A 15532-nucleotide genomic window follows, 5' to 3' on the forward strand; every position below is an offset into this window, starting at 1 on the left:
AGAGCTCTCTTCAAGAAAAAGAATACAAAATTACAAATACCCACTTAAAACCAAAAGCTAATATTTATACAGAAGGGGGCCTTTGCCTGTGTAAGGGGCCCTAAATCTTAAGTGACATAGTATATCCACCTCTGTCCATACTATAATAAAAACAATACAAAACCCCAAAGCTTCCCTTTGCTATGCTACTACATGACTGTTCATTTTTCTTTCTCATCACTCTGAAACCTTTCAAGGTAGTAGTCTACATACACTGTCTCCACTTCCTCCCCATGCCCATCATTCTATTGTTTTCTCTAAAACACCATTGACCTCCTAATCCCTAAAGCCCATGGCTTTCTCTTGGTCCTGATCTTTCTTGCCCTTTCCACAAATAATTTGACACACGGGTCATCCTCTGACTTTCGACTTTGACTATCATCCCGTTTGGCTGATCCACAAGTATATGTCCCTTGCTCTGACTTCCCTTATAAACTCCAGACCTATAATACGATTCTCTGTGTGAGGTCCCATCAGCACCTCAAATTCATCTTTGTCTGGCTGTGTCAATACTATCACTCCTTCCCAGCCACCTGCCGTAGAAATTTCAAATTGTTACTTTAAACAAAGCAACACTTCTCTCCCTTCCTCTATCCCTGAATCAGCTCTAAGATCTAGCAGTTCTACTCTAGAAATATCCCTAGAATCAGTGTAGTCTTTCCATGCCCACTGCCATTTCTATTTCAGTGTTTCTCACTATTGACTTGGACCAATCCAAAAGACTCTATTGCTTGGAGCTGGAGAATGTCTGAGTTGGATGTGACTTGCCCCATGAAATTAATGGCACGCCAGATCTAGAATCTGGGTTTCCTGCCTCTTCTTCGTTGGCTACTTGACAGTTTTAAACCCATTGTAATCTATTTTGTGCACAAATGCCAGATTAGTCTTCTTAAAAGTGGTGACTCTCACCAAATGAAACTGTAGTAGTCCCAGGTATTTCAGGGTTCCAAAATCCAGGCTCAAATAAAATCTCAACTATATCTTCTTTTTGGCACCTTGCTGTACTATATAATCAGCTGGGCTCTTGGGTGTTCTCTGAACATGGCCATACTTTAATGCAAATAATTTCTGGAATTAATTTCGTCCTCCTCTGATATGTCATAGTTCAGTAGTTTGAACCTCTTATCAAATGTGATCTGATGTTGTCTTTATTTATGAGTCTGTAGTAGACATTATGGTTGACTCCCCAATATCCATTCCACCCCAGATGACTGGAAGTCCAATGAATGATCCCATCCATTTACCTGTGATTGGTTTAGGGGTAGGCTTGTGACACATTTCTGGCCAACGACACAGAAGAGAAGTCAGCTGGGTATATTCTTGGAAAATCCCCATGTCTTGGAAGGAGACATGGAAGAAACAGTCCTTTCCGATTCTGGATATTGTTATGTCTGGATGTGACCTGCAAGAACAGCTCCAGCCACCTTGCTCTCATCTTGACAAAGGAAATAGAGAGTCTGCGCTCTTGATATTATCAAAGCTTTAATCAACCAATCCTAGTGCCTGCCCTGATTCTGGACTTCCTATTATGTGAAGTAATATATTTCCTTATTGTCCAAGCCACTTTAAGTCACATTTTTCTGTTATTTGCACCAGGAAACAATGTTTTGTTTCTGATGCTAGATTTTAAGCTTCCTGAATTCAGGGACTGTATCTATTTACATTTCTAGCTCTCTTAGGGCTTGGAACACAGCAGATACTCAAAAAATGGGATTGTGAAATTAATATATATATATATTTCTGAGATATAACTAGTAAAAGTGTTTGCAATTTATAAAGCTCTATTTTCTCATAGCAATTTAGAGATAACAAAATAAAGTTTAGATAGATTAAATAACTTATTCAGGGAATTTTACTTCTCAAAGTCATACCAAGTTCTGAACAATTTGTTCTCTTTTTCTCAAGTCCTTGTCTGTGACTGCCATGCCTGTTAGGGTCCCAAGAGTACTGGGGACTGAAGGAAAAAAAAGCAGCAAGCCATACTTGTGCTTAACCCAGCAATAATGCCAATACAGTATCCTAGTTATTTCTGGCTCAGAGCTCAGGACTGGAACCCCTTCTTCTCCCAGTCCCAGTTCATAGTGGTACCTCTAGTGCCAGGGTCAGGAATCCCCACAAATATAACACTTTACCTGCAGAGGTATTTTCCTGGGAAGATGGATCATAGCTTTTATTAGATTCTCAGAGGGGTCTGTGACCCCTTGAAAGGCAATATAACATGATACGATATCTCAGAAGTAAATGAAAATAAAAACTTTTAAAATGTTCCCCATTCAGTGGACTTACTACCTCCCAGTGTTGTTCTGAATTTTGTTATCTAAAGGACCAGTAGACAAGGGACCATTTGTAGATCATGAAGTAGGATACATTTAGGAACCAGAGAAGGCTAGGTACCTCCAGTCAAGACCAGTGCAAAAGGAAAATGCAGAGCCCCTTGTTGGAAAATTATTAGCAGAGCATTAAACCAAGCACAAGGCCCTTCTAAGCCAGGACCCCTATGCAACTACAGGTTGCACACCCACGAAACTGGTCCTGCCCTTAGGACATACCACTAAACACACTATTAATTACCTGCCCAATTATGTTATATTCCTTTGGACTGCCACGCAGTCCTCCATCCATTTTGGGGGCATCTAGAATATGCCAGGGATTGTGTTAAGTGCTGTGGATTCCAGATAGGAGCATACATTCATAACATTGGGTGTCTATTACATAAAAGGCCTTGTTCTAGGTTCTGGGACTATGGCTCTGCATAAGACATTCATGTTGGGCAGAAACAATAAATAAACAGGAAAAATATCAGATAGTGACAGGTGATGAGAAAGAAATTAACATAGGATGATGTGATACAGGGTGACTAGGTGGCTATTTTATTTATTTTTTAAACATCTTTATTGGAGTATAATTGCTTTACAGTGGTGTGTTAGTTTCTGCTTTATAACAAAGTGAATCAGCTATACATATACATATATGCCCATATCTCCTCCCTCTTGCCTCTTCCTCCCACCCTCCCTATCCCCACCCCCCTAGGTGGTCACAGAGCACCAAGCTGATCTCCCTGTGCTATGTGGCTTCTTCCCACTAGCTATCTATTTTACATTTGGTAGTGTATATATGTCCATGCCCAGGTGGCTGTTTTAGATTAGGTGGTCAGGGAGGCCCTTTCTGAGATGACATTTGAACTAAGACTTTACTGAAAATAGGCCAGCCCTGCCTCCATGGGAGGTGGAGAGAGTTATCTTAAGCTTGGGCAATGACAAAAGCTCAAGGCTGGAAAGAGGGAGAGAAAATGAATGCCAGAGTGAACAGAGGTAGTGGGTAAGGGGAAGGATGAAATTGCGAGAGGTGGGAGGGAGCAGCCGGCAGAGACCAAATTATCATTTTTTGGTAAAAGGATTGAGAGCAAAGGAGTGAGCAGAGTCCGGCGAGAAGGTCCTGGCAGGAACTCAGGCTAAAGTGGTGGCTAGGTGACTAGGATGAGAATAGCGGAGATGAAGCTAGGTGGGCCGATACGGGTCCCGAATGCTCCTCACAGCCTGCAGTCTCCCACCAGGGAGGGCCCGGGGCTGGGTCAGGTGAGTGGGTGGCCCGCTCGTAGCCTCGCGGAGCACCGCCCCCAGGGGCCGGCGCGCGTCCGCTGCCCCGCCGACGTGGCCGGCGCAGTAGGCCGCGCACGTGTCTGCTCCAGAGCTGGGGAACAGGGGAGCGCGGGGGTCTCAGGTTCCTGGTGATCAGAGGCCGGGGCGCCAGCTGGCCTGAGCCTGGCGTCCGCGGGCGCGAGCAGAGCAGTTGGGCCGGGCGGAAGGGGGCTGGGTCACGGCGAGGAGGGGGCGGCCTGGCGGGCGCGCGCGCTAGCCGCGTGCACGCGCCGGGGCGGGGAGGGATGGGGGCGGGGTGGGGGCAGCCGTTTCCCAGGCGGTAGTGGGGGCAGCCCTTTCCCAAGGCGGTAGCGGGGGTGGTGTCGCTGTTGCCCTTTTAAGCCGCGGGGCAGCCGCCTCCTGCCGGTGGAGTCAGTTACAAAGGGAGCAGCCGCCCAGGCCGCTACACAGCCCCTCGCCATTTTCCAGCCCCGACCGACGCGGGCCGGGGCGGCGGGGAGAGGCGGAGCCGCGAGAGCGCGGCCCGGGCCGGCCCCGCGGGGCGGTCGCGGCCGTGACGGCGGCTCCGGGCCCGGCTCCCCTTCCGCACCCCTCCCGCCGGAGATGAGGGGAAGATGTCCGTGTCAGGGCTCAAGGCCGAGCTGAAGTTCCTGGCGTCCATCTTCGACAAGAACCACGAGAGATTCCGCATCGTCAGTTGGAAGCTGGACGAGCTGCATTGCCAGTTCCTGGTGCCGCCACCGGCGCCGCCGGGCAGCCCTCACTCCCCGCCGCCGCCGCTCACACTCCACTGCAATATCACGGTGAGGCGCCCGGCCGCAGCCCTGTAGGGCCGGGCCGGGGAGGAAAGGGGCGCCCAGAGTCCCTGGACAAAGGGGAGCCTGCCCCGGAGAGGCCCCTCGGACCCCCGGGCGGGGCGGGCCCGCCCCTTTCCCCGGAGAAGGGCCCGGCCCAGCCCCGCCGGGACTGCGCGCGGCTCGGGTGGGAGGAGGCGGTCTGCTCGTTTCTCCGGCTCTTCTCGCCGGCCTGGGTTTGGGACTCCTGGTCCCTCTCGGCCCCCGTCGCCGCGCCCTGAGGTGGGAGACCGCTGCCGGCCGAGCCCTCGCTGGGTCGCCATGGCCGCCTACAGCCAGGGGCCTGCCTCCGGGGCCGCGGTGCGGCGGGTCGGCTGTTGTTTGAGCCCCGGCGGGGCAGGCGAAGGGCCCTCAAGTTTGAGCGCGTCCTTCTCGAGTCAGATTTCCCTGGTTCCGCGTATTCCCCCAATTATATTTTAAGTTTGTGCTTAAGGAAAAGCTAACATTGAAAACTGACGCATTTGAGGAAAAAAAGTTTAGAATGCCGCCTCTGGCACTGTTTGAATTATCCCCTTCCTGCTGGCCTGGCTCCGCGCTAACGCGTTTCCGAAGGCGCATTGGACCTTGGATGCGGCAGGTGTTCTGGGAGTATGTTTGTGCAGCCCCTCCTGTGGGTAAGACGTTCAGATTAGGAGCTGGCGAAAGGCGATACGTGCCCAAGTCTGCTGCCCAGTAGGATTGTTTTATGTCCCAAAGCCGAGAAGACCCGTTAAAGCTCACTCTTTAACTTCATCTGAAAGCTCGTCAGAAACGCGTAAAAAAAAAAAAAGTTAAATAAGTTTCTTCATAAAAGTGTATGATGAGGCTGTTCGTTGTGAAATTGACTTAGGGTATTGGTTCAAACTGCGGAATATGCCTCTTATAACAGGAGTTAAGGTTTCACGTTCCTCTGTAAATATGGCTAAAACCGAGTCTGGCGTCATTAAACTCCCTTTTGTTAAGTTAGTAGGTACTTAAGTGCCTACCCTGCAGCGTACCTGGCGCTCCGGAGTCTGTAAAAGCCTTGAAGTTATGATAATTAACATTAAAGTAGTTTTCAGAGTACTGGGGAGCAGGTGTATATTTCAGAAAAAAAAAGTTCAGTAAAGAGCTGTACTCAGGTGTTCTTTTTTGGGCGCTGGTTTTGCACAACTGGGTAGCGCAGTCCCTGCTTTCAGAACTTAGTCTTCTTGGGGGAAGAGTTTTACACAACGAAGTGTGACCAGGTTCTATGGTATCATCATGAAAGCCAAAGAGAGCAATTAACTTGGACTTTGGTGGTGGTGGTGTCGCTTCAGAGAAAGCCTTGAGGAGAGGCTGATTGTGGAGTTGGGCTTTCACAGGTGAGTAGAATTTTGGAAGGGGAGGAAAGGGCATTTCAGGCAGAGGAAACTCCATCTGAAAAAGACAGCAAAGCTTGAGAAAATGTGGATTGACTAGGAGTAGAGAAGTTATAATGAGACTTGAGAAGCCCAGGATATAGGCTGGTGAAGGTGAAGATTTTCCAAGAATGGAAAACAGGAAGTAGTAGTGAGCATGAGGTAGGTGATAATAAAGAGACTGGCTAGTCTGAATGATGATTATTCTGGTACAGATTCAGGTATGGCCAGGAAAAAGTAGGGCTGGTTTCAATGATAGAGTGAACTTGTAGGCTTGTGGGCGAGCTGCTGAGTTAGGTAAATGGGAAGATGTTTTTGCCATCCAGGACTAGGAGTGGTTCTGTACGGTGGGTGGCATTAGGAAAAGTGTGTGGTTTTGGTAATCCCAGTGGGGGTGGGATGGTGGTGTTGCTGTGCTGTGCTGGCATTTAGTGGCAGGGGTACAGGGATGCCAGATGTCTTGTAATGTTCAGGCAGTCTGCCACGACAGAGAATTACCCCACTGCAAATGCCAGCAGTGCCCTATTGAGAGCCATATTGGAGGCTGATGGAGTCAGCTGCACAGAAAGATACTGAGTGATGACCTGGATTAGGAAGTGGAACAAGAAGTGAATTAGAGGCACCTGGCAAAAGGAGGCTCTGGTGGGGACCAGTATAATGGTACCACTAACACAAACTATTCAAATTGAGATGTTAGTGAATTATGACACATTATCAGAACATAATTATCATGGTAGATGCTCAGTGTATATGAATGTGTGTTAACATTATTATGGAGAAACATCAAACATATAAAAAGTTGAATAGTGTGGAGAACCTCCACGTACCCAGGCTCAACAGTGATAAACTTTTGGCCAATCTTATTTCATCTATACCCCACCTCGGATTATTTTGAAGCAGATTCCAGACATATCACTTCATCTGTAAATATTTCGGTGTGTATCTCTAAAAGATAAAGACTCTTTAAGCATGGCTGAGTGTTTAGATAAAATCACCATGGTTTGCTCTTGCTGATGCCATTTTCTTAGAGGGGAAGGAGCAAGGAAAAAATGGGGCTGGATTTCATATGTCAGGACCTGTCTACTGTGTTTGATTTGCTATTCTCTAAAAAGTTTTAGCTCTTAAAAAATAATGATAATTTTGATCTATCTTTTAAAAAACTTTTCCTCTTATTTCCTCTTATTCCCATATATTTATTGAGCTCTTCTACATGCCAGGCCCTGTCTTCTCCATGCTTATCAAGAAGCATCCTTAGGCAGTTTCTGTAATGTTTGAGTGAATGGTACCTCACTAGTTGTTTCCTTATACACCTGCATGTCAATTTCTGAGTAGTCCTCTAAAGATATTGTGCCCCCTTTTTCTTTCAGGCTTCTGCGTCAGCATTTTTTCCCATGTGGAATGTGCCCCTTACCCTACCCCAATCTGTCTTGACATGTCTGACCATCCCCAAGGCTCTCCTAGTCATAAGCTGTTTATGCTGATATCTATTTCCTTTCCTGTCTTCTATAGTCCTTAACTGTTTATTGCTTTGGTTATGTTTTCTTAATATTATAATACTTGGGGAGTTTTTTGTTTTTTGTTTTTTTTTAGTTGTGTAGTTTTTAAAAGTCTTTTTTATGGTGGCAGGGGGGGAATATTCTGTAGTTATATTTTTCATCTTCCTCTCACTAAATGCTCAGTAAATATTTGTACTATTGATGATATGGCCACCATTTTAGCTATATTCTGTTGGAACAAAAATCTTAACTACCATGTAAGTTAACTGCCAAGAGTTGGTCAAAAGGGCAGAGAAAACATCAAGAAAGTGTCATGGGTAGTGCATAAATATTTAAAAGGCCACTTAGGGTTCGATAGGAAATCTGCAATTTGACTTAACATGAAAGCGTTTTAAGAAGTAAACAAAACAAAACAAAAAACAAACCCAAAAAAAAAACAAGGCATAGATGTGTTACTCTTTAGGCCAAGGGAATGAAGCTAATTTTTTTTCCTGTTTTATAAATTTGTCCTAATCTTAAGTATGAAAGGGAAAGAGTGCTATTTTCAACTTCAAGGAGTCTTTTTTAAAAAACTTGTTTTCTGTGAACTCATGATATGAAAGTTTGTCATGCAAACTTAGAAGTATTGTCTTTCCATTTTCAGTAAATAGATCTAATTGCCAGTCAGTGCTAACATCCAGTTATGATCACACCTAAAATCAAAGCAGCTCGTTTTAATAACTTGTGCAGCCTTATTGGGAGCTAGTGTAGGACTTTGTTTTAGTCCTTTTGAAATATTTAGCATACCTTGGCAACTCCATTACTCCTTTTATGGACTTCTTGGCATTTGGGAACTCTTGGTAGGGAATTGCTGTTTTAGAGTGAGAAATCCCCCCCAGGAAGTAAATTAGCTGGTAAACAAATAAAACCTCATAGTACTTTATTATTTGTGTAGCATAAATCATTACTCTTTCTGCCTGAGTGGCTATTTGCCAGGCTATTTGTGGTGGAACATTTTTTTAATTAAATTTCTATTCATCATTGCCAAAAAGGTTACCCCCCTCCCAACCCTAACAGCAAGATACTAAATTAAAAATGTTAGAGCTGAGAGTTTAGGAGACAGAAAAAAATTTAGTCTTTAGTCTTTGGGACCTTAAGCAAATTACTACTTTCACTGTATTTTTCTATGAAATAGATAATACTTTTTGCCCCACATGAGAGCATATGTAGGAAAGCTCTTTAACATTGATAATGATCTCTGCAAATATAAAAGTGATGGTGTCATTAGCAGCTGAATAACACTTTTGAAAATGCTTTTTAATAGCTTTTCATGGGAAATAAACCAGTGCTGTTAATTTCTTAATTTCTTAATTTTTCTTGTTTCTAGTCTTTACATTGATAAAAAGTAGCCCAGAGAAGGTTATACAAAGGAAAATAACAAAACTTGACTAAAGAGCCCAAGACCTTTTCTTTGGTCTACTCTCCTGGGACAGATTACTTTTCCAAATTGAACTCCTGGAGAATCTTTTGGAAGTATCACAGCTGTCATGTTAAGCACCTCAGTGGTACTTTCAGTCCAGAGGAATCATTGTTTCCATTCATTTGACCAATTTATAATATAGAGTCAAATTCCTAGTTGGTATCTCTCTTCCCTCATCCCCATTTTTATGCCCTTCCTTGAAAGGAACAGATACATGAAGAGGGGAGACTTAGATTTCCATTTTGTGAATGGTGTATCCTTTAGTAACTTGTTTTTTTTCGTTGTTGTTGTTAAACTTCCTTAGGCCTGGAAAAGGATAGTATTAGATAAATGTCAGCTAGTTGAGGGGTGGGGAATTGAATTTAGTGGGGAATTGAATTTAAATAGTCCCTGCCAAATAAAGCATTACTGGAGAGCCAGAGTGGTGAAGCAGAGGTCCTTTTTTCCAAGGCCATTGTAATAGTGTTCTGTGTTCTCTTCTGAAAGATCATTCTGAGAGACAAAGCGGACTCAGAACCAAGGAAACCATTGGTTTCTGCAGATTAGGTGGTTTGAATTCTCTTCAGCACTTTTGTTTTCTCTGCCTCAGTGCCTTTAGAATGATGTTATGATTAGCTGTAATTTGCTATTCAAACAAGCACTTAGGAATTTTTTTCAGATCACAGGGGTATATATGCATTTTTCTTTTACCAAATGTTAGTGTTTTTACTCTGCTTCTCTGGGCTCTGGTCATGTTAGATATTTAGTTGTATGTTATTTACTTGTAAAATAATTATCAGGGAGCAATCTCTTTTTCTTTCTTCTTTTTTTTGGGTAGCTTTTTTATGTTGTCAGGTCATTTAGAATTTTATTAAGCTACCATATGGTAATTCTGTCAGTTTATTTCATTCTCCATCCCACATTTATTGAACGGCAAAGTGTGAAAATAGTGTCCCATAGCTGTTCTCCAGAAGAATTAAAACTGTTATACCTTTGAACCTTCAACAAGAAGTATGTATATCAATTTTCAAAAAAAGTTAGGATACAGCCATCTCCAAGGATTTCATGTCATTTGGAAAAATGCCAGAAACTGAGCATTCTGGCGGGCAGTTTTGCTGGCTGGTGCTTGATATAGAGCCACACATCGGTCTCTTAGTGGATTTATGTGGAAAAATAGGTAAAGCTAGTTCTGAACAAGACAAACTCCTTAGGCAGTGACAAGCGAAGAGGTTGGTTTGATTAACCTTGAGTTATGTTGCCTTAGATTAGGACAACACAACATTTTATGGTGGCAGTGGCCGTGGTGGTGAATTTCTTTGAAATTTGTCCACTTATGGTAACCTTTATGGTGGTGGTCACAGACAACTTCATCCTTCAAGCCTTAAAATCACTATAAAACTAATAGTAGAATTGAGGAAAAACAGGGTCCCTGAGTAATTAGATGCTTAGATAATTGTCTAAAATTTTCATAACTGGCGAGGAGAGGTGTTAGAAGCACTTAAACATTTAATGTAAGGAAAGCTGCTTGAACTTACACTGGGATTTTAGAGCACCATCTGTTGTTTAAAAATTGTATATCATGGGTCATTTTAAAGAGAAATAGTAAGGAAACTATCTTTTCAAGATAGATACAAAGCTTAGTTGTTAACCTTGTAAAAATTTAAAAGCTTGAGGTATATGAGAGGTTGAAAGCATTAATGCTTAGTTTTAAATATTGGTGATAATTTTGGATGCCTTTCAAAGTATGTAGATTGTCTTCTAAATATTACACTGAACAAGCCTTGACCATGATGTGAAATTTGTGCTGAAGATTACGTTTCCAGAGGTGGTGGTAGTGGATATTTTATAATGTGGAAAATAAGACATTTAAGAAGTCTAAAAACCAGATAAGCAAAACTAGAAAAAAAAAATCACCTGTAATTCTACCACTCAGAAGACACCACTGTCAAAATTATGGTACATATCTTGTCATCTGGTCATCTTTTTTCTCTTATGTTTATGTAGATTCCCTCTCCCTTTTAAAAAAAAATCAGGTTATTTTGTTATCTGATTTTTCACTCAGTAATGTTGTAGACCTTGTCATAAACTTTTTCCTCCAATGTCTTCAATTATCATGTGCTGTTCTGTTACATGACTACAGCATTGAGTCAGTCGTGTCTGCTACTATCAGTGGTTTCTGTTTTCTTCTATTTTAAGTAATGCTTTGAGCATTAATAGCTAGAGCTAAATCCTTGTGCATATAGGTAATATCCTTTGAAATTTTCCTAGAAGTGATAGCTTTCTGTTCTTGTTGATGAATTGGTTTTTGGAGATGTTGTAACAAATTATATTGTATAGGAACTTTTTTTTTTCTTCCAGGTAGCAGCTTTTATTAGATTGGTAAAAACGTTAGCAGGTGTGAAGTGAAAGGGGCATTCTCACAGTCATGGCACAAAGTATAGTATAAATATCTATGACCCTTTAGAAAACAGTTTGGTTTCTTTTAACCCTCTCTATTTTGGCAAGATATATGCTGGCTACCCTGGTTGGCCAACATTGTCCTTGTGATGCTGGATCTCCAAGAAAGACGGCTCTAGTTCCAGAGAAGACCCAGATTTGCCTGGTTTAGCTCATCTGACAGCTAACCACTGGGAGTAGAATAGGCTGGTAGAGACCTGTGATCAGGTTTTGGGTCAAGGGAGGCAGGTAGGAAGATGGGAAGGAGATAGGAAAACTAACCTCAGTAGAACCACATTAATATAGAATGATAAAAGGATGTTTCTTCCAAGGAAGAAATTCTGAGAGTGAGGGGAGAAAAGGTTGGGAGATAGGGGGCAGGCAGCAGTTATCAAGGTTTTTTGGAGTCAAGACTCTTTTACACTATTAAAAATATATTGAGGTCCCAAGGAGCTTGTTTTTATGTAGGTTGTCAATATTTATCATTAGAAATTAAAACAAATATTTAAAATATTCATTAAGGTAAACTCATTACATGTTAATATAAATGTTTTTGTGGAAAATGACCTTATGCTCTAAACCAAAAAGTTTTAATGAGAATAGTGGCACAATGTTACTTTTTTTTTTTTTTTTTTTTTTTGCAATACGCGGGCCTCTCACTGTTGTGGCCTCTCCTCTTGCGGAGCACAGGCTCCGGACGCACAGGCTCAGCGGCCATGGCTCACGGGCCCAGCTGCTCAGTGGCATGTGGGATCTTCCTGGACTGGGGCACGAACCCGTGTCCCCTGCATTGGCAGGTGGACTCTCAACCACTGCGCCACCAGGGAAGCCCCACAATTTTACATTTTTTGAGGTGAATCTCTTTGATGTCTGGTCTATCATTTGCTTCTGCATTCAATCTGTGGTGATATGTTGTTCTGGTTGAAGTAATAGGAAGAAAATCCAGCCTCACACCGATACTTGGTTGGAAAAAGGAATATTGTAACAGCTGTTTTAGATAGTTGTAGATATTCATTTTGGATACTCTACCCAAACTTGTTTTTTTCTTGAACTTTGAATGGATCTTTTACCCATGATATTACGACATCATGCATTGGTCATTTGGAAAATATGGGTTCACTGAAGTCTTCTAAATGTTGATACATTTTGTTAGGTGACATGGAAACATTATATTCATTAATATCACCATCAACCTCATCAGAATACTGTTAGGAAGCTGTCAGGCTCACAGTGGTAGATACAGGTTTTGCAAAATTCTAATTTTTGCTTGAAAGCTTGAATTTTATCATTGGCAATAAATACTGTCCTGTGTTTTCCTTGAAATGATAGGCTCTCTTCATTCTTTTTGGAGAAAACATCTATCAAAAATCCAAGTTGGAATAACCATTGTTTGTCAGTCATTCTTTCAAGTGAAAATTGTGTCCTGTGAAAGTGGTTAGTTCAGCTCACAATTGTCATACAAGTGCTTTTTCTCATGTGTTCTGTAGGAGTGCTCATGTGTGCTTCACATTTCATCACTTGCAATATTAAAAAGACATAAGGATTGAGATTTAGTAAAATAACTGCCTCATCACAGACATTCATAAGTGAAATGCCTTTTTTTTCTTTTAAACACCTTGAATGACTGGTGGTGAATACCATGTCTTCAAGTATAGTTTGGTGTCACTGCCTTTATCTGTGCTAAGGTACCAGCAGTTAGTTTTACCCACCATTATGTCTGCACCATTGGTACAGATGTCAATGTGAAAAAGGCACTTAACATTTTAGTATTCTTGTAGAAATAGTTTGGACCTCGGAGTCCAAGGGCCCCACTTGAGAACTGTTAACATAGTTGCTTAGACCTAGTATATATCCTGTCTTCTTTTGTACAGGATTAGAAAAATATGGCATAGGTAGTAACTGATCTCAGTATTTCTTTTATGTTTTTCTCTTTTTTTGCAATTCTCATAATATGGTTTTGAGGAGTTTTAGTCCAGAGCAACAATTCATATATTTTCTTTTGCTTATGCAGAAGTTTAATCTACATAATGAAGCTGAGAATTTAGTGCTTTTTTTTTTCTTTTAAGGCGAAAGAAAATACAAATCTAAAACAATAAAAATGGTTTAGATGGTGTGTTCTCAAACTAGGCTGAAGAATTTAAAGAAAATGTAATAAGTAATTCTCTTTAAGAATAGGATTAATTTTGAAGACAGTCTGTTTACCTTTCAGCCTTAAAGAGGTTTGGGACACAGTAAGAGTTTGAGGAATGAGAATACAAAAATAAACCATTACTGAATGGATATAATGATGTCCTACTTCAATACAGTTTTTCTTTCTTTAAAGAACATTTTGTAAAATGCTTTAAAAATAATCAGTTTCTGTGGCTCCAACTATATTATAATTGAGATTAGAGTTCTCAAAGCAATGCTTCTTTAAACTGCTTCTGCAAAATTGTTGTTTCTCTATGACCAGAATCTAACTGTACCTAATACTAATACTAATGGCTTTTCCCTAATATATAATAGAAAACAGTGCAAATGAACAGAGTAAATGTCTGTTATTAGGTGGAAACATGTACAAGGGTGTGACTACCAGGAGGTTAAGATTATTGGAACCATTTTAGAGGCAGCCTATTACAGTGTTCAATAACATCATTGACCTGGATGAGCTGGAGCACGCAGACAGTAGCTGTACAAGGAGAATGCCTGTCTCAGAGCCCAACTCCAGTGGCTAGTGAGCACTATGACTAATGTCATAGTGGCTAATGTAGCCCTAAGACAGCTATGTTGCTGTCTGTTCTGCCTTTCTAACACCTTGCTGTCTTGAAGAAGTAATCTTAACCTCATTTAAGAAATTTGTCCTTTAGAAGCCAGAGTCTTCCTTGCAATCTAAGAAGGGATGGGAAATTATTAGGAAAAAGGCAGAATTAAATGGGATTGATTTTTAGGGGCCAATAGGGGCCAATTTTCTATTGGAGAGAAATCTCAAAGTAGCTTCTGTAATTACACTACTCAGAAGGCAAGTAGTATAGTGAGTAGAAGATTTAAAAAATCATTTTTATCATTTGTAAGGATTTAAAAACATGTGCCTAGATATGTATTCCTTTGCTTTATTTAAAAAAATTCAGAGTTAGAGCTCATCTAGATAAATCTTAGAAATGTAGTTTTATTATATTAAAAGGCAAAAAGTAGTATGGTTTAACTCTGTAGACTACTTCAAGGTTGGGGTTTTTTAGTTTTTGCTTTTAATTTGTTTTTGCTTTTTGAGGGATTTATTGTGATTCCAGATTTTAAAGCCCTTAAATGTTAAAGCTGGTGAATCCAGGCCATGATAGACCTTTCTTTGTAGAGAAAGGAATCCTGTCTTCCTTGGTGCTTGCATACTTTTGATGAAACATAACTTTTGAAGTGTATTCTCTTCTGTTTGTTTTAAATCATACTGCTTACTGGGTAAAGTCCTTTTTTTTTAAGACTAATAAATTATGTAACATGGAACAGGAAAGATTAAACTGTAAAACATAATTTTTATTTAAAAAAATCCATTAAAAATTTTGTTTCTCCACACATGGATTTTAATGTGTTACTTTTCTTTCCATGATATGCTTTACTTAAATTTGTGGTCATCTTGCCATTTAGTGGTGAGGTTTAATTGCATATCCAGGTTATCCTGTCTGTAAATGTGTTTAACGTAGGTGTCTCTGTAACAGGAATCTTATCCATCTTCTTCACCAATATGGTTTGTGGACTCTGATGACCCAAATCTGACATCAGTTCTGGAACGTCTAGAAGACACTAAGAACAACAATTCGGTGAGAAAATAAGCCACACTACTTTTTGTTTCTCATGAACATATAGAATTTAAGTGTTAAGAGGTAATATGATATAGAAGCCTGATTAATGATTATTTGATAACCTGGTTTTTAGCTCCTTTAAGATTTCTTTTTTTTTTTGTCCTTCATATTCTACTGTTTAATACCTGGTTTTTCATTTTTATTCCCCATAGGTATAGTCTTAATTTAGATCAGGAATTAGGTGGTCTCTTTTCCATGAATCCTAATCATTAAACTAAGCAGGCCTTTTTGGTTGGGACCACTAGCCAAGGTAGGAAGTAGAAAAAGGGAAAAAGATCAAGGTAGATGTGAGGGGGAAATAATGACAGAATGACACCAATTGCTGTTTCTGTCAAGAGTCTATAACTCTGAGTAAAAGTCAAAGGTATATAAATAAAAAGTTATTTTCTAATATATAAAACAATCTAACTTTCCATTTTAGAAACCTGGTTTCTTTGATTATAAAACTATAAGTGACCATTGTGAGAGAACTAATAAAATTA

The 15532-nt window shown here is 40.9% G+C and overlaps 1 protein-coding gene across 4 annotated transcripts in view; it reads left to right on the forward strand.

The window, feature by feature from the left end:
• The first annotated feature begins 3466 nt into the window (after positions 1-3466).
• The window catches only part of UBE2Q2 (ubiquitin conjugating enzyme E2 Q2), a 70484-nt gene continuing 58418 nt past the window's right edge, over positions 3467-15532 (forward strand). For 2 of the 4 annotated variants that reach the window (XM_030874876.2, XM_060293952.1), the window contains exons 1-2: positions 3941-4441; positions 14907-15008. In XM_030874876.2, coding sequence (XP_030730736.1) covers positions 4253-4441; positions 14907-15008 — 291 coding nt within the window. In that variant the 5' untranslated portion in view covers positions 3941-4252. Of the gene's footprint in view, positions 3615-3940; positions 4442-4801; positions 5107-14906; positions 15009-15532 lie in introns of those variants that run through there. The other 2 variants (XM_060293951.2, XM_060293953.2) reach the window with 2 other exon arrangements.

This window comes from Globicephala melas, chromosome 2 (genome assembly GCF_963455315.2).
Source record: "Globicephala melas chromosome 2, mGloMel1.2, whole genome shotgun sequence".
Classification (NCBI taxonomy): domain Eukaryota; kingdom Metazoa; phylum Chordata; class Mammalia; order Artiodactyla; family Delphinidae; genus Globicephala; species Globicephala melas.